The sequence below is a fragment of the Pogoniulus pusillus genome, chromosome 31, assembly GCF_015220805.1.
Source record: "Pogoniulus pusillus isolate bPogPus1 chromosome 31, bPogPus1.pri, whole genome shotgun sequence".
NCBI lineage: Eukaryota > Metazoa > Chordata > Aves > Piciformes > Lybiidae > Pogoniulus > Pogoniulus pusillus.
Window position 1 is genome coordinate 5,620,915 of NC_087294.1, and position 18,455 is coordinate 5,639,369.

The 18,455-nt window shown below is 42.1% G+C and overlaps 1 protein-coding gene across 2 annotated transcripts in view; it reads right to left on the reverse strand.

The window, feature by feature from the left end:
• Positions 1 to 681: 681 nt before the first annotated feature.
• AIG1 (androgen induced 1) overlaps positions 682 to 18,455 on the reverse strand; it is a 145,151-nt gene continuing 127,377 nt past the window's right edge. For both annotated transcript variants that reach the window (XM_064169130.1, XM_064169129.1), the window contains 3 exons: positions 17,234 to 17,349; positions 4,429 to 4,592; positions 682 to 1,348 (listed from right to left, as the gene is read on the reverse strand). In XM_064169130.1, the coding sequence (XP_064025200.1) occupies positions 1,311 to 1,348; positions 4,429 to 4,592; positions 17,234 to 17,349 (318 nt within the window). In that variant the 3' untranslated portion in view covers positions 682 to 1,310. The remainder of the gene's footprint in view (positions 1,349 to 4,428; positions 4,593 to 17,233; positions 17,350 to 18,455) is intronic.

Sequence of the window (18,455 nt, forward strand, 5' to 3'; positions counted from 1 at the left end):
GTAAGGTCAATACATCTAAATAGTGACTATAACTATGATGTGAATACCAAGACATTTGGATTTTAAATTTCATAAATGCTTTCTTGCTGCAAATGATTTCCTTCAGTAAATTTTAATTCTACACCACTTTTTCCCCACCTGCCTGTTATAGTCCGTTTTTGATTGCCTGATAATGAAACAGAATCTGGTCAAGTTTAAATGATCGCTAGTATTTTGCATCTGAGTTGCTGATAGAAGCAGGCATATGTTTAATTCAAGCCTGAAGTAAGGCTTAAATGCTCTCTCTAGTACAACACTAATGGCTTAGCACATCCATTGAGAACTTAAAACTGGAAAATGCAGGATCAGGTCTTGCAAGAGGAAAACAAGAAAAATCCTCACATGAAATCATGCACAGCTGACACTGGAAAAGTGAAAAGACATCACAGTATCACAGTATCACCAAGGTTGGAAGAGACCTCATAGATCATCAAGTCCAACCCTTTACCACAGGGCTCAAGGCTAGACCATGGCACCAAGTGCCACGTCCAATCTTGCCTTGAACAGCTCCAGGGATGGCGACTCCACCACCTCCCTGGGCAGCCCATTCCAGTGTCCAATGACTCTCTCAGTGAAGAACTTTCTCCTTCAAATGCCACCAATCCATCTAGAATTTGAAGAATCAGCATGAAGAAACAGGAATGCAGGGATAATTTGATCTTTATTTAGGCCTTTTAAATAAAAGTTCCATCATATTCTGGTAGTTTAACACTGCAAATAAGACTTTACTGGATTGATAAAATCATTAACATCTACAATTTAAGGCAGCAGTTACATAGTGGTACATCAATATTCCATTCTGGTTGAATTCTTCCTTGGATACATTCATGCAATTTACCTCTACTGTACTTTTACACTGTACTTTGAAGGATAAAGATTGTTTTGTTTCCCCATATTAGTCCTACCTGGTTAAACTTTTCTCAAACAACATGGAGAATGGACTCATTGTTCTTCTTGGTGCAACTGAAAAGAGTTAATGATTTAATGACTTACTTGATGCAAGAAATGCACATTGAGAATGCCACGGAGATAAATATACATTTATCATGTGAATGTCACATGCAAGCATGGAGAAACAGGAATGGAGATAGAAACATTATGATTAGGTAAAATAATTTTCCCTCCATATAAACCCCAGAAATATCCTTGCACTTAGCAGAGAGCCCCTTAAACGTCCTCCTTTCCAAAAGATTCCTCTCCATGCCAGCCTCTGTTGGAGATGAGGAATCTTACATGGAGCCATAAATAATCCCCCATGTTGCCTCTATCGTTCAGTCTGATTTTGGCTTTTCTTTTCCTTCTTCAATACCTGCAAATGAACAGAAAGGAACTTTTAAAAAACTCTGGATTACTAAAAAATTTAGTTTAGAAGAGTTTACTCAGAGAGGTTCTTCTAAGGCATTAATCTTTTTCTTCCCCTTCACTGCATGCTCACATGCTTTTGCATATGTTACCTCACCTGCTGTGAACGAAAAGAGCATCTGTACACCTGATGGCAGTGGTTGTCCACTAATGAACTACACAATCCTCCCTCCCTCTGGACCGTTTTCAAATCAGCCTAACCCCCTGCCACACGCTCAGCCTTTGACTGCTCCAGGGGTTTGGAAACAGTTCCCTCACCTCCTCTGCTCACCCACAAGCAAATCACAGTGGAGGTTATTATTGCTGAAGCTACGAACCCAGCGTTATTGGAAAGCAAGTTTTAAAAGATGTGCTTCACAATTCACTAACTTTAATTCCCCCTCCATTTCGAGGCTGGGCTTTTGAATATTTGCAAGTACCTGTCCCTTTTTTGCAAGAATGAAAAGCCAGTTCTGCAGAGAGCATGCCTGTCTCTTCTTGCATTGGCCATGTCTTTCAGTAGTATCAGGAGGGCTCCTTAAAGAGCTTACCCTTGCTGCAGGACCTGTGTCTTTTTCTATGCTGAGCAAAGTCTGGGCCAGACAGCAGACTGTGTTTTTTTTCTGGCAATGAAAACATTTAGCTATTTCATACGCCTGTTCCTGGACAATGAATTACTATTGGTATCTGACAAAAGTATTGTTCTTCTGACTAAGCCCTCTCTGCCAGACATCTCAAACAAAAATATTACTTTTGGAGGTTTTTGGGCCTGCTGCATGCTAAAAAAGAAAGACTTCTGAGGACTGAAGGCAAAAGAGAAGCAGTATTTGAGAAAGGTTAGAGGAAAATCCAGTCACAAGTAATATCACCTGCTAATGCAACACATGTGCGGATGGGAGGTGCACCACAAGTCACTTTAAAAACATAATTACTTAATTCCAATAAGGGAAACAATAAAATCCATCTGCAGTTAGAAAGCACGACTGCAGAGCTGCCTTGCTGAAAGAAATAACACAGAAACAAACGGGTCTGTGCATTGCCAGCAGCCCAAGTACAATGGACCCGAGAGTTGCTGGCAAACCTATGTAATGGAAGAGCCACACTCAAAGGTTTAACAACCAAAACAAGAGGCCACATCCAAAAGATTACAGTGAGTTTACAAAGCTGCTCCAGAGCCAATAATGAGTCTTCTCCTTTCTGCTGGGAGGAACTTTTCCAATAGTTTTAAATGAGCTGTTTTATTAGACTTTTAAAAAGAGCCTCTTGCATTTCTTTTGAAGCACTCTACTGCAGATGCATCAAATAGTTTGGCAGGAACATATACACCCTCAAAACTGTGGACAGACATTGGCTTGTACAAAGGGCAAATTTTTCCTTGCCTACCATGTTTGTGGTTTAACTTGGAAAAACTAACTGCAAATCATTTTGTCAGTAGTGAGGTTTTATTTAATGCATTTTCAGAGGAAAAGGGAGAAACTCCAAACACAAAACAACTCCCTCCCACCCTAGAAATCTTCTAATGGTAGATTGCTTCGAATGGCAAACTTCTCAAAAGCCCAAATCATTGTTTTCAAGTAATATCTTCCCAAGTCTGACATGGTGACAGAGTAGCATAATTTTACATCTCTGGTGCCTGTGGGTGACATGTACTTCAAGGTTATGCTTATGCAAAGTGTGTCAAGCACAGCAAATCAGCAGGCAACTCATGGCATTTTCTGGTTTGCACGTGTCTGAGCCACAGAGGACTTTGGGTTGACGTTTGTTAACCAAATCAAAGAAGTGATGGAGAGCCATGATGAAGTTTGGAAGAATGACTCAGCCAATGTTAGCTCTTCTCAGTTCAAGGGCCATGAAAATCTGAGCTTTTGTTATGCACGCTGTGGAACAGCGAGGGAGACTTTCCAGCATTTACTTATTCATGACTGGGTAAGAACATGTGATTCTCCACCACATTATTATTCTTTATGCAGGACTTCTGTCAAGTCAAAATATTTCTTCCAGCTGCCTTTTTTCAGAAACTTCTTCTCTGAGTTATCTTAAATACGTGAATATAACATCAAACTGAGGACTGAAAATCAGACCTGAACACTGTGACCAATTATTGCTGGTACTGAAGCATGACCACAAAGACCTTGTACCCAGGTGCTAATATGAGCCAATGGCAAACAAAACTGCTTTGAGCTTCTGGCATTAGGCTCTACCTAGTGTGGGAGGACTTGTTAAAAGAGATCTGTGCGTGCAATAAGCTGTGACTTTCAGTGTATTAATCAGTGCACACTAAGTTCCCAAATGGGGATACATGTTATTCATACAGTCCCAATGTGTTATGGGCCCAACTAATGTACTGACAGAATTCCCATGGAGCATGGATTTCAATTCAGATGTGATTTGCACTATAGACATGATGAATGCTGTTTGCTTATTTCAGATGCTAAGCATCTTTCATAGATTAAAGGAGCCTATTTTTAATCCTGTGTTTGTCTTATTTCCCCTTTCCCTCTACTCAGCAATGGGTGGCCTAGGCAGGGTAGATCATGTAGAGTCTGCACAGCTACATTTGCACTGCACTAAGGCGATCTTTCATTCCTATTATTTCATTGACATGAACACATTAATTTCCCTTGAATAAACTTATAAGCAGAAAACACCTTATACTTGAAAATACCAAAAGAATAGATTTTTATTTCTAAATCTAAGTGTGCCATTAAGAGCATTCCCACTGAATGATACTTTATTATAGCTGCATTTAATAGGTCCATCAGCTAATAAGTGGGCTGTAAACCAAGTGGGTTGTAAACCTCTCAGATAACTGCCAACAGCTCTTAAATTAGCTTTGGAAGTTATAAAAAAAAGACATAATTCATAGCTCATCATCCTCTCTAGCAGCTACTCTATTCAGGTGGCTGCTTTTAAGAGTGAGGAAGCAAGACATGACACTGGAACTTCTCCTTTGCTTTAGCCAGCTTAAAACATTCTTGGCTTTCAGGGAAGCATAACCAAGTCCTGTCAGTGTATTTAGTGAGGTAATATTCCTAAGATAATACTCACATTTTGGGGCGTCCCAGATGTAGTTGTTCAGGACCTCTCCCACCAAGTAGAAGATGTTAATTAGTACAGTGACAGCTGCAAAAAAGATTATTTTGACACCTGGGCTGAGGTGCTCAAGAAGTGGGTACACCCACACTCCTGTAACGTGGTGAATCCAGCACACCCTGAAACAAAACACAAACAAGTACTGACTCTTACAGCCCTGTTGTTCAGAAGTAGCTCCGCCTGGAGGCTTAGCTACTGCAACCTGAAAAGCAATTACTTGAGAGGATTGCAAGCTGCAACTGACATGGAGCATCTGGATGACATCCACCCAGAACAGACATCATAAATGATTAAACTATTATTCTCCACATCCTTGCTGCTTTGTTTTTAATTTGATATGAGCAGTTAGCCAGATTTTGTGTTCTGACATGAGCAGGTATTTCCTTGCTGCATTTATGTTTATGAGGAATACACATCTCTGTTTTGTGCAGCAGCATGAGGACTGTGGTACCTTCTATTCCAAGTAGGTTCTTTGTCCAAAGAGCATTCAGGGTTCCCCAGGCTCTCCTACACAGTCTAATTCTCTACATTCTGCAGCATCCTTCTTTCTTTTTGTATACACTTGCGTGTTTCTTCTGCTTTTCCTTGCTACATCTGGCATATGTGCCAGGTTTTGGGTTTGCCAGAAATACACAGCTCAGCTTCTCTTTGAGAGAATGACCTCTTCACTGTTTTAGATTGCTCCTCCTTTTCTTTCAGTTACCTGTTATCATTTAGTATCTATAATTTTCCTCTAGGTAGGAAAAACATTTAGGGGAAAAAAACAAAACAAAGCAAAACATCTCATCAGTGAAATTCTGCCCAGCTCCACACTCGCCCTAAGGTAAAAGGAATGATGGTGGCTTGCTGGTGAGAGAGATTTTTGGCACTTGGCTACAGTGGAGATTGTTGATACACTAATCCAAGAAACAGGATATCAGCTTTGCAGTAGCACAGCTTCTAAGAAGCTCTCTGGGTAAGTCATTTCACTATATGTAACTGTAATGGACACCTGCACTCTCTGAAGGGACAGCTTTTGCATTCAGATTTGACATGGTGAGTAGTGAGGTCAGAGAAAGCAGAGCAAGTCCACATGTAGCCTGGAGAAGTGAAGGTTCAGGGGAGACCTTACTGCTCTCTACAACTACCTGAAAGGAGGTGGTAACCAGGTGGGGACTGGTCTCTTCTCCCAGGCAACGGGTGACAGAACAAGAGGACACAGTCTCAAGTTGTGCCGGGGGAAGTTTAGGCTGGATGTTAGGAGGAAGTTCTTCACAGAAAGAGTGACTGGCATTGGAATGGGCTGCCCAGGGAGGTGGTGGAGTCACTGTTCCTTAAAGTGTTTAAAAAAAGGCTGGACGAGGCACTTGGTGCCATGGTTTAGCTGATTAGATGGTGCAGGTAATAGGTTGAACTTGATGATCGCAAAGGTCTTTTCCAACCCAGCTGATTCTGTGATTCTACGTTCCAGTAGATGGAAATTAAGCAAGGTAAACGTTGCCAAACAACTGAGCAAACATCACAGAGGCTAACCAGGAAAAGTACTCAGTGGAGACAGGCTGGGGCCCATGAGCTGCTGGTCTGTCTTCAAGAATGTAAATATCTTTCCTTCTGACCCAGCAATTTGAGAGAGAAGGTCAGAGTGAAGCGCAGCTACAGAAGACTCAGCAGCTGCACAGATTATTATTGATGGCAATTTCCACACCCATATTATTTGCTTCACTTGCTGGTACTTCTATTCATTTAAGGAAGACTTTTGATCACCAGATCAACAGTCATAAGCTCCTAAGAGCAGAGACACACAAGTCCACTCAAAACTATTACCATACATGACTGTCAAACAGGGAGTACAGAATCCCTGTTTAACAATTCTCCATCGCCTTGAAAATGTGGTTGTCATAGCTTCCCTCCTCCTTAGAAAAGCTTTTATTACAGCCACATTCCTAACAGTTGGACACTTCATGTAGGAATTTACATGTGTCAGTAAATTAATCTGCATGATCTAAACGCAGATAAAAACCCCTTCTCCAAATAACTTCACATATGGAGTAAGATCTTAGTATTTCACAGTTATTCTGCACAACGTTCTGCACCAGAGTTAACCTGACAAAGCAAAGGGTTTGGAACAAACAAAGGGTTCCTGTGTAAACCAAGGTAACAAGGGATACCATGTTTCTCCTGATCAACAGGAAAGATGGACCAGCTGGGTAGAAGGTAATGGGATGCCCACTACTGCCAGGTTGGCTTAGCAGGGAGTGTCTGTTATTGCCTAGCATTTTGCATGTTAATTTGCTTTCATTTTATGATGGTTCTTTGAAAAACAAGCTCCAAGGACACAGCCTGATAAAAAGGCCAGTGCTTCCTTTTCACTTATTATCTGGTGTGATGAAACTGTCCAGCACTAAAAGGCATCTTCACAGAGAAACTTTCCAAGGGACCTTCTGAGTTACACCTAAGGAACCAACTTCATGAACCAAGTAGAAGGCAGTTACTAGAATGTATTTATGCTGGAAAAAGGAATCAGTTTCTAAATCAAATCAGTGAGTCACTGATGAGATCCTGAGCTGTCAGTGATCTCTGCTTAGTTCAAAGTCTTTAAGAACAGCTCATGCATTCTGCTCTTTGCTGCCCAGCACAGGAGCCCATTCAGCGTTTGATGACACTGCTTCTGCCTTCGGTGTAGCTATTGTAGGCCTCTCCCTGGTGTAGCCACATCAAAGAAACTCATGCTTGAGTACAAGATATACCTGGAATATCGTGTTCAGTTCTGGGCTCACTAGTGCAGGAGGAACAGAGATCTACTCCAAAGAGTCCAACAGAGGGCTATGAGGATGATTAAGGGGCTGAAGCACTGCCCTGTGAGAGGAGGCTGAGGGACCTGGGGCTTTTTGGTCTGGTGAAGAGAAGACTTAGAGGGGATCTAATCAATGTTTATAAATATCTGAGGGCTGGGTGTCACGAGGGAGGAGACAGGCTCTTCTCAGTTGTGCCCTGGGATAGCACAAGGGGCAATGGATATGAACTACAGCACAAGAAGTACCACCTCAACATGAAGAAGAACGTCTTTACTGTAAGGGTCATGGAGCACTGGAACAGGCTCCCCAGAGAGGTTGTGGAGTCTCCTTCTCTGAAGACTTTCCAGACTTGTCTGGATCCATTCCTGTGTGACCTGCACTAGATTATATGGTCCCGCTCTGGCAGCAGGGTTGAACTTGAAGATCTCTGGAGGTCCCTTCCAACCCCTAACATCCACGATCCTGTGATCAGGAGACAACAGTCACAAACTGACTCAATCAGCCGCCCTGATCTTCCTTAAAACGAGCTGCTGCTCACTACACTGGGATGGAGCAGCATTAGCCTCTCTCCACTGAGCAGTGACACACTGACTATTCCTGTGTTGTCTGTACTACAGATGGAAGCAGCAAAGGGACGACTGCTGCCATGGAAACCTCACCTGATGGCCTTTCTTAGTAGGCTCATTGCTGCTGGAATATTGTGACGTTGCACAACAAAGGGCTGATCAACTGAAGGCATAAAGCTTCCACACAAGATTGCTGATTACTGATGTTAATGAATGCTTTCAATGTTGCAATGTTAGTAGTCATTATCCCTGTCCAACCACATTATTAGATAAGCACAGGGGAGCATACATTAAAATTTACATAGGAGTGCAAATCTAGATCAAAATTACGACCCTGTTGTTGGACAGGTATAAAAAATGGGTCGTTTAGATAAAAATAAAAGGAGAAGTTTAAGCTAAAACTGGACTGGCTCCTTTCAGAAAGATAAAGTTAACATGAACATCCCTGCATTTTTGTTCTGTGGCAGTCAATACAGTCACAGCTCTGTGTTTTCAAAGATGAATGTGTTACAGGTAATTAAGCTCGTTTAGCCATTTGTCAGAACTGTTAAGAAGGAATGGAAATAGTCATGCATTGTATTAAAATGAAAATGCCTGACAAAAACACTGGTGATTTCAAAAGGAATTCATCCAGCTGGTGTAGGAATCAGAAAAGAGGTGTCTGAAAACACAAAACACTGTGTCTTTTAAAAAAAACACATCCAAAATCTGCCTTTGTAGCTGTTTTTCACTTCTAGTATAGTGTTGTTGCAGTTTTAAGGCTATGCCTAGTTGTGGTGGTCTAAGGCTAACTGGAATATTTTAATAACAGAAATTAACTCTGGTTGTAAAAAGAAAACAATGATCAAGTTTGCTGGTTTGCTGAGAGGGATAAAAAGCTAAAATATAAACAATTTTGGCCACTTTGCTATGTGCTGCTGGATCTATTTGCTTCCTCTTCACTCCGTTCTAGTATCTCTCCAGTAACAAATAACAAGTAAGCTTTGCTGAATGATTGTTTTGGTTTCTGGATGGGAAGGGAGATAGAGAGGTGTGCTAGTTTGAAGCTAGCTAGAGTGTTTTGGTGAGAAGAACTAGATTACAGGCTGTGAAAGGAAAACAAGGCTGATGTCTACTTCACTCATAGGCTTACTGAGAGATACAAGAAGAAGAATCAAAACATAGATAAAGCACAACCACTTCTCCTGCTGGGGAGCTCTGAGCTGAATCTCTCTCTCTAACCTCACTCTCCATTTTTCTGACTAATCCACTTTGCTTCCTAAGCCCCTGGCTGAGCCTCCATTCTTCCTTGGGACTGGGGAAAGGTTGAGAGGGGTAGGGGGAAGGTGAAGGGGCGGTTGAGAGCCCCTCCTGGGGACTCAGGTTTCTGGGAGGGCTGTTGTGTTTCTGTATTACCTTTTCCCTTGTCTATTTCTGTCTATAACTGTATATACTGTAAATATCTGCTTGTATATTGTGCTAAGCTGTAAATATAAGCTTCATTCAATTTCCAGAGCTGGCTGAGTCTAGTCTGGGTGATTTCCAAAGTGGGGGGGGAACACCCAAACCATCACATCTTTTATTTTGGCATCCAATGTGGGAAGGAAGATAGAGAGGGAGAAAGAGGGGGCAGCTTTGAGCCTTTCTGGACAGTTTTTCTTTGTCCAGGAGGGAGTCTGGAATTCTATGTTATTTCTAAAGTGCATATAATTGTAAATACTTGTAAATATATTGCACATATATGCTTGTAGGTTTTGCTTTGCTGTAAATACAGCTTCATCTTACTTCCAAACCATCTGAGCTGGTCTGGTAAATTGCAGTAGTTGGGGAGAAGTTCCTAACTCACTACACTACTTTTTCTGTTTCCTCCAGAGAATTCAAGACTAAAGTATAAAGAGTTTTAGGGATTGGACACAGAATAATGTAAGGGAAGTTAATCTCCTTCCACTGTACTGCTGAATATCTTGTATTTTGCAGCACAACTTGTCTCTCTCTCTGGCTGCCTCCTGCTTGCTTCTGGCTTCTCTGCTCTGCCTGTGACCTTGCATACTGCCTGACTGATCTTGTTTGGATCTGTGAGGCACAGATCTGTGCTGGGGGGGGAAGAGAGAGCAGAAATATTGTACAAGGGGGTATTATGCTGTTGATGAACTGTAAATATATATAAATATATCTTCTACATGTTAATTGCCTTTTATACTTTAATATTGAATCTACTTGTGTGAATATAATTTCATCTAACTTCCCAAATTCCAATTAAGTGTGGCAATTTTTTTCTCCAGAGGGTACATTTCCACATTTGTTGGGTGACAAATTACAGAATCACAGAACTTTAGAGGTTGGAAGGGATCTCCAGAGATCACTGAGTCCAACCTCCCCGTCAAAGCAGCATCCCCTGGGGTAGTCCGCACAGGAATGCAACCTGGTGGGTTTTACAAGTCTCCAGTGAATGAGACTCCACATGGGTAATGGATGTAAACCCCAGCACAGGGAGTTCCACCTCAACGTGAGGAAGAACCTCTTTACTGTAAGGGTCACAGAGCACTGAAACAGGCTCCCCAGAGAGCTTGTGGAATCTCCATCTCTGGAGACATTCAAGCCCTGTCTGGATGCGTTCCTGTGTGACCTGCACTAGATTATATGACCCTGCTCTGGCAGGGGGTTTGGACTCGAGGATGTCCAGAGGTCCCTTCCAACCCCTAATATGCTGTGATCCTGTAACAATGCATGTCATAAAATGACTGAAGAGCTCCCAGTGCTATTCCTCATAACAGGAGAAGCACTCAAACAGAACTCAGAGACAAGAAATTCAAATCTAATAATGGAAACAGCTTTCTGCATGATATCTAATTAACTGATGGAATTCTCTACTTCCAAAAAACCCCGAACCAACAAAGACCCAAAAATGGCCAATCTGGGACCATCTGAAGGAGCTCAGGAGCCACAGCTTGGATATAAAGTGATATAAATCAAGATACTTAAAAAAAAGTGTGCAAGCTTGGAAGCTGTACAGCTTTGCAGTGACTGGCAGATAAGAAAACTAAATCTTTGGTCCCAAACAAATCCTAGGCCAGTTCCTATTGTGGCTACTACATGGGCATCTTCTATGCTTTTATTTCATGATCTTTTTTAGCATCTTTTCCACAGGAAGTGAGAAACTTAACCCAGAACTATTAAATTGTGGCATTTAATCACCTCCCATAGGAGGTGGCATGCTTAATGCAGCTCAGTCCTTCAAAACTTGAATAAACAATTTGTGGTTATAAAGTAGGGACCAGCCCAGTTCTTTCAGATGCAGGAGCACAATGATACACACTACATTTGTTCTACTTTTAGTTTCTAATACTGACTGAGGCACACTTTCACAAATCCATATGACTTCTCCCTCCTTTTCCCCTATCCCAAAAGCACAGGATAGCTTGTTCTAATTCAAACTGTTAAGATCTTTATTGATCTTTATTGATGATCTGGACGAGGGCATTGAGTCCAGCATCAGTAAGTTTGCAGATGACACCAAGCTAGGAGCAGGTGTGGAGCTGTTGGAAGGTAGGAGAGCCCTGCAGAGGGACCTGGACAGGCTGGATGGGTGGGCAGAGGCCAATGGGATGAGATTGAACAGGGCCAAGTGCAGGGTTCTGCACTTTGGCCACAACAACCCCAAGCAGCACTACAGGCTGGGGACAGAGTGGCTGGAGAGCAGCCAGGAAGAAAGGGACCTGGGGGTACTGATAGACAGTAGGCTGAAGATGAGCCAGTAGTGTGCCCAGGTGGCCAAGAGAGCCAATGGCATCCTGGCCTGCATCAGGAACAGTGTGGCCAGTAGGACAAGGGAGGTTATTCTTCCCCTGTACTCAGCACTGGTCAGGCCACACCTTGAGTCCTGTGTCCAGTTCTGGGCCCCTCAATTCAAGAAAGATGTTCAGGTGCTGGAAGGTGTCCAGAGAAGGGCAACAAAGCTGGTGAGGGGCCTGGAACACAAACCCTATGAGGAGAGGTTGAGGGAGCTGGGCCTGTTTAGCCTGGAGAAGAGGACACTCAGGGGTGATCTTATTACTGTCTACAACTACCTGAAGGGGCATTGTAGCCAGGTGGGGGGTGGCCTCTTCTCCCAGGCAACCAGCAACAGAACAAGGGGACACAGTCTCAAGTTGTGCCAGGGCAGGTCTAGGCTGGATATTAGGAAGAAGTTCTTCACAGAGAGAATGATTTCCCATTGGAATGGGCTGCCCAGGGAGGTGGTGGAGGCACCGTCCCTGGGGGTCTTCAAGCAAAGCCTGGCTGAGGCACTTAGTGCCATGGTCTGGTTGATTGGTTAGGGCTGGGTGCTAGGTTGGACTGCATGATCTTGGAGGTCTCTTCCAACCTGGTTGATTCTATGATTCTATTATTCTATGATCTCAGCCACATTAAGATGCTGGGCTTCTTATAATACCAACCAGCCAGGCCTAAGACACCCATACCACAAATGTGTATTGTTGAGGAATTTTAAGGACAAAAAAAATAGGAAATAACCTTATCTTGTTCTGTTCCAGCTTCTTACACCAGATTCTTCTCTGTTGATCTGAGTGATGTTGATCAACACATGGCACATAGGACTGTACTACTGGTGTGGGGTGGCTTATGCGCTCAGAAGCAAACTGCAGCTGCAAATGTCACACTCAAAACATACTCAGCATGCTATAGTGCTGGCATCCTTTGAGATGAACAAAGCTTAGCAGAAATTTGTGTTTACCTACAGGTAACTCAAATGACAGAAACTGCAGAATTGCTGCAAGGTGCTGTCATCTTTGGAAGTAATCTGTTCTGATAAATAATACTTCATTTTAAATATAGTAGTGGTTGCTATGCCTTCTTGAGCTATATTTTAAGGAGCTGCACAAGCAAGTGAGAATGTATTATCCACGCATGTCATCTGTGATTGCACTGTTGCTTTGAAACATTTGAGGATGTGGAGGTGGAGGAAAGCCAGAATGTAACAGTCCATAATGTCTATATCAGACCTAACAGGCTGAGGATCAATGCAGCTTTCTCTCATTGAAAGCACTTCTGCTCTCCCACACTCCTTTCTGGGTCAGGTACAGGGGATACTAATCTTCTCCTGGCCTATTTCGGCTGCTTCTAGCTCTTCCTACTCTTTCCTGTTCTGAGTAGCTCTGGCTTCAGCTTTTTTCTCCTCCTCTGCATTGTCTCATCACCCACACCTCTCCCTCAGCCTTCCGCTCTGATTTCAAAGCCTGTCTCTCTCTCTCCCTCAAAGCTTTCCCCACTTACTTGTATGAGTTCAGCTTCCAAGCTTCTGACCTGTGAGCTGCACATCTCCTTACACATTTCACTTTTAACCTATGGTTCTAGTTAATTTCTTTTACCAAAGAACTTTTCACTTGTTTTTTCACCAGCTACTGATTCCTCTGATAAACTTCTGCCCCCAGTGCTCACTTCCAAAGCAGTCATGACCCTCTAGCTACATAAAGAGCCTCAGCACACCTTAGCACAACCATGCTGCATCTCCATGCTCCTGTGGCACTAGCAATTTCAGAAACCTGCCTTCTCAATCCTGCCCTTTGTTACTGACATGGCTGTCAATTCCCACCAAGCTTCACATTCTAACTCTCCACCCCTCTCTTATGAACTTCCAGGTTTGTTCCAGCAGTCTGCATCCTCATCACTTCTCCAACATCTACGCTTTCTGATCTTCCTCTCCTTCTATGGAGATTTGCTAGAGCAAATCCTACAGCAAGGCTGACAGCATCAATCTCAAATTTATTCCAAATCCTCTGAGTACATTCCTTTCTTAAATTAATTCAGCAAATTACCCCATCTAAATGTTCTCTCTTGGCAAAACTACAGAACTCTCCTAAAGTCACTTCAAGATAAACTTTATTTTCAAACCAAAGTCTAAAGGTACCTGAGCTCTTTAAATAGAATTTATCAAAGAATGAATGAAACAATCAAGTTCTAGCTTGGCATATGTGGAGGCAGCTCCTAGTGAGACAGTGCTAAGAAAGCAGATCAAGTCTTCTGCTCCCAAACACAGACCCCAGCATGACTAGAGCAGTGGAGTCAGTTTTTTGGGGTCTGTTTTTTTGGCATCCTTAAGTGCTCAAAAGCAGAGGGAACCAGATAACCATTTAAAATAAACATATTTGCCTCGGTTTATTTTCAGGACATATTAGACTCTGATACTAGTTACCATGAAGTCATTCTTAGTACAAGAAGCAACACATTTCTGGCTCTCTTCTGCTCCTTGACAACCAACTCTGTACACTCATTGGCAGTATTTTGTGGTAGTACTGGCAAGCTCTTGGATTTTCTTAGCACTGTCTAGATTTAACAATTCAATACAAATTGTGACCTTTTTGAGCCATGCTAAATAAAGCAAATCAACCTTCCCCATCTTATCCCATGGCCTTGATCCTGAAAGTCCATGTATGGTCTGCAACAGGCAATGCAGGTCTGTGAATGCTCTGCCTGGGCACAGTTCCTTAAGAGCAAGGGAGAGCTCCCCCTCACAGAGAGCATGTGAGCTAAATCTGCCTACTCAAATACTCTCAGACCGAAGAGAGAGAATACAACAAACCTGAAAGAAAAACAGAGAAAAGTTTTCTTTTTCTCAGATAATGTCTCTGAGTAATGCTCAGGGGATACCAAGTTATTCAGCTACATCCTCCCAGTTTCAGTGTTTCTATTCAGAGCTGCTAGCCTGTTTTCTCATTTACCAAACACACACATGAAAAGCTTGCTATTCCACCATCTCTTTCATATATGGCAGATTCACTCACATATGAAATCAAACAGAAGCTCTCCTCTGCTGGGAGCTGAAAAAAAAAGCATACAATATCCTTTACAGTACAAAGTGTGGTATGATACAGAAATCATGTAGCATGGTAAGAATGGTCCAGCTGAAGTGAGGAGAGAGTTCAAAACCTAAGGCAGACAGATTAGCAACAGTCCCCAGTTTATATTGAGCGCTGCAGTGAAAACACTTCTACCGAGTCAAATGTGACACAGGGAAAAAGACAAATTCTCCAGAAGCACATTCATAATTCTAAGTAAAAAAAATATAACCCAAGAACTAAGCCCCTGCAGGGGCAACAATCAAAGATACAATGGAAGGAAGTTCTACCAGACTGCATGTATCTAGGTCATTTGCAGGTCTAGTCTCATTTTAATGCACTGTGCTAACCTTGAGGTGTCTAAATGGTACACCAATAAGGGCAGTAAATCTGAATGAAGCAATTACAGTCCCTCTGTAAGGTCTCTACTTCAACGTCTCTACCATCCTCTCTTTGTAGCAGGAAGACAGTGGATTTCTGAAAGGCTAGCACACTCTTGAGTAGAAGAGATGAAAAATCTCTCACTTTTCATACTTTCTTGTGTATTTTCTCCTAACACAGATTATACTGGTATCATTGAGCCAAGATTTGGCTTGCAGCTTCAACCAAATCTTCTATAAAGGCTTCAGTAGCACCTGCAGGCTGAAGGCATGCAGAACTTGCAGACGATGGCACAGTGCAGTATGTGTCTACCCTAGTCTGCCCCAAAGATATTTCATAAGAGTAGACAGAGAAATGGGCTGTAAGTGCAGAATTGAACTGAATAAGCAATTGTCTCAGACTACCTTTAGAGAAATCACAACTTGGATAAGGTGAGTCACTTGAGACTATCTCCATCCCTTCATGATATAATGTACATGTAGGCAAAACCAATGAATGGAAGCAAAAGCAAAGGGAGATGATCACAGGTTGTAACTGGGTATCTACTTAGTTAATTTATCAATGTGGAATACTCTTCCTCTGTTTTGTTTGTCTCACAATTTCCTTTTAGCTTACACTTGTAGCTGTAGGATGCAGATGCACCCTAGTAGGCAGGATGGAGCCACGTGAGTATCACACTGATATTGTAATGGATTCTTAGAAGATTGTAAGATGCCTCTGGGTTCGTTCTGCTTGCTGAATTGGACTGCTCCAATTTTCTCTTGCTATTGAATGGTATTGCTTATGCCTACTCAGAAGATTCTGAGAAAACAGGATTTGCCCTATGAGGTCAGTTCACAGCTGCAATAACGATGCTAACTTGCCTCTCTGCGCCCTTCAAAGGAAGGTCAAGAATCACAGAATCATAGAATGAGAATGGTTACATGGGACCTTTGTAGATCACCAAGTTCAACCCAGCTACACATCTTATCTATGGGTTAAAAACATCAATCACTTTCTCCTGATGGAGCTGTTATGTGCCTTTTGCATGATGCTGCCTTTCTCTTACAAATGTTGCTGTTTTGTGAAAAGCACATGAATGTTTATAAGAGCAAATGGCAGAATGTGACTGTTGACCCAAGACACAACATACTTCAGCTGCACTACTAGCATTTTAGTTACTCAGTCTGTGTGGATGTGTATGAATAATGGTGTCTCATTCACCAAACCAAAGGGGGGAGTTTACATACTTGAAGCAGTATTGCAGTATTGCCTTGAGCCCATGTTCCTCTCACTAGTTTTATGCCACCTGACTAGAGGAAAAAGCAGCACCCCCCACAATTTTTGGAAATAATCTTAGTTTAGGAAACAGTGTTGTGAGGTGAGAAGAAAGACTATGAGGAGTAAACAGAAGGACATGAAATGTCTGCAAAAAGGGGAAAAGATGTATCAAAGGAGCACTGTAAATAAAGCAAAGGCTCAGTGGAAAATAAAATGCTAGAATGATTGAAGCAATGAACTCTGTCATCTAGGCAGGTGTTAAAATAGACACTACTCAAAGACTTAGTTTCATATCACAGTATCACAGTATCATCAGAGTTGGAAGAGACCTCACAGATCATCAAGTCCAACCCTTTACCACAGAGCTCAAGGCTAGACCATGGCACCAAGTGCCACGTCCAACCTTGCCTTGAAGTGCCCCAGGGACGGCGACTCCACCACCTCCCCGGGCAGCCCATGCTGAATAGGAAAGATTATTTCTGATTTAGTTTAATTTTTCCCAAACATTTTTATTCTTAAACTTCAGAGCATTTGGATTACTGGCTTACTCTGTAATCAATTTTACAGTAAGAAGAAAAGATAGAGTTCTATCTTTTCTTCTGCCACTTAAATACTGATGCAGGAAATAATTTTCTTATTCTCAATTTTACTTGATAGGAAAAAAACCCTAAGCAATAAAAGTAAGCTCCAAGAAAAATATTTAGCTTGCAAAAAAGTTGAAAAATGTACCCTTGGAAAGACCACTGCTTACATGGGATTGTTCAACAAATTCCTGTTGTGTGAGGTTTGGCATATACTTTCTAAAAATATAAGCATCTGGGGAAACCAGACAAAGCCCAGGTCTTGGACCAAACGAGGCATGCAGCATGAATCTGTTAGTGATTATATCCATAATGAAGTATGTGCCCAAATTTAGCTGCACAAAGCCCCCAGTACAATGTGAAACCCCACAGTGTCCAGGCCTTACCATAAAATATAGCCAACAGCAAAGGTGCACACTGCAGTCAGTCCACAGCTCCTGCTGGGATATTGATGATGTGTTGTTCTCATCTCGATTAATACAAAGGGCAAAACTGTTGTGTGCTGAAAAAAAAACAAAACAACAGGGGAAAAAAACAGCTGATACAAATGATTCTCATTGCATTTCCATCTACTTCTATGATAAGGAGTTTAATCACAAAAACCTGAAGACAATTTCTTGCTGGTTAGAAGGACCACACAAAATGACCATCCCTAAAGCTGATCAATATCCCAAACAATATCATAGCTATAACATCCAGTGGCTCGAGAGCTGAGTGAGGAGAATGTGCATTTCCTTTTGTCCAGCAATCCAAGGCAGATACTCAGTGAGTAAAAAAGGCATGTGGCAAGAGGGTACACAGGTCCCAGTTCCATTCTGGTCTGGAATTTGCTTTGTGAACTTTGCCATATCACCTTGATTATTTCGATCCAAGTTAGCAGGCAATGCATCTGATTTGCAGGGATTCTAAGCACAAACAATGTCAAAGTAATTAATATACATAGAGGTCTTTAATGCTTCTGACAATGAGCTTTAAATGTATCTCAGTATGGAGACTTGAAAACAGGGGGCATATTTTCAAATGTTAGCCTCAATGCCTTTGTTCCTCCACTTGCAAAACAGGAGCAATTATTTTCTTCAGAGAGGTATTGTGAATCCTACTTTGTTAGTTGTGCAAAATGGTTTTAGACTCCCAATGAAACACATGAAAGCCAAAGCTACAAAAATAATTTTCAGTCATTTGCCTTTATTTAGCTGTGAAACTCCTTATTTTGTCATTTTTCCATAAACATTTCCTACATTGCCCCTTCTGAGAAGGTCTGTTCATCCAATTAATGTCAGCAGCATGAAAAATTGCATCTAGCCTGCCCCTAACACTCTATGTCTATATTTCAGAGTGCTGGCAGGCAGGAAAATATACACAAATGAAGAACAAACATGCTAGGGGATACACCAATGATTTCTGAGTACACCATTCACTTAGGTGGATCCAGAAACACACATTGCAGAATGGTGCCAGGTTATCACTCAGGTCCAAAGGGAGTAACTTTGGTTGAGAGGTTGCCCCTGGGGCTTGGTGTGACTGTGAACTCTCCTGCTGAGCCCACAAGGAGATCTGCAGATGCAAGAACTGCAAGGGCAGCCTAAGTCATAAACCAGGTTCAATCCT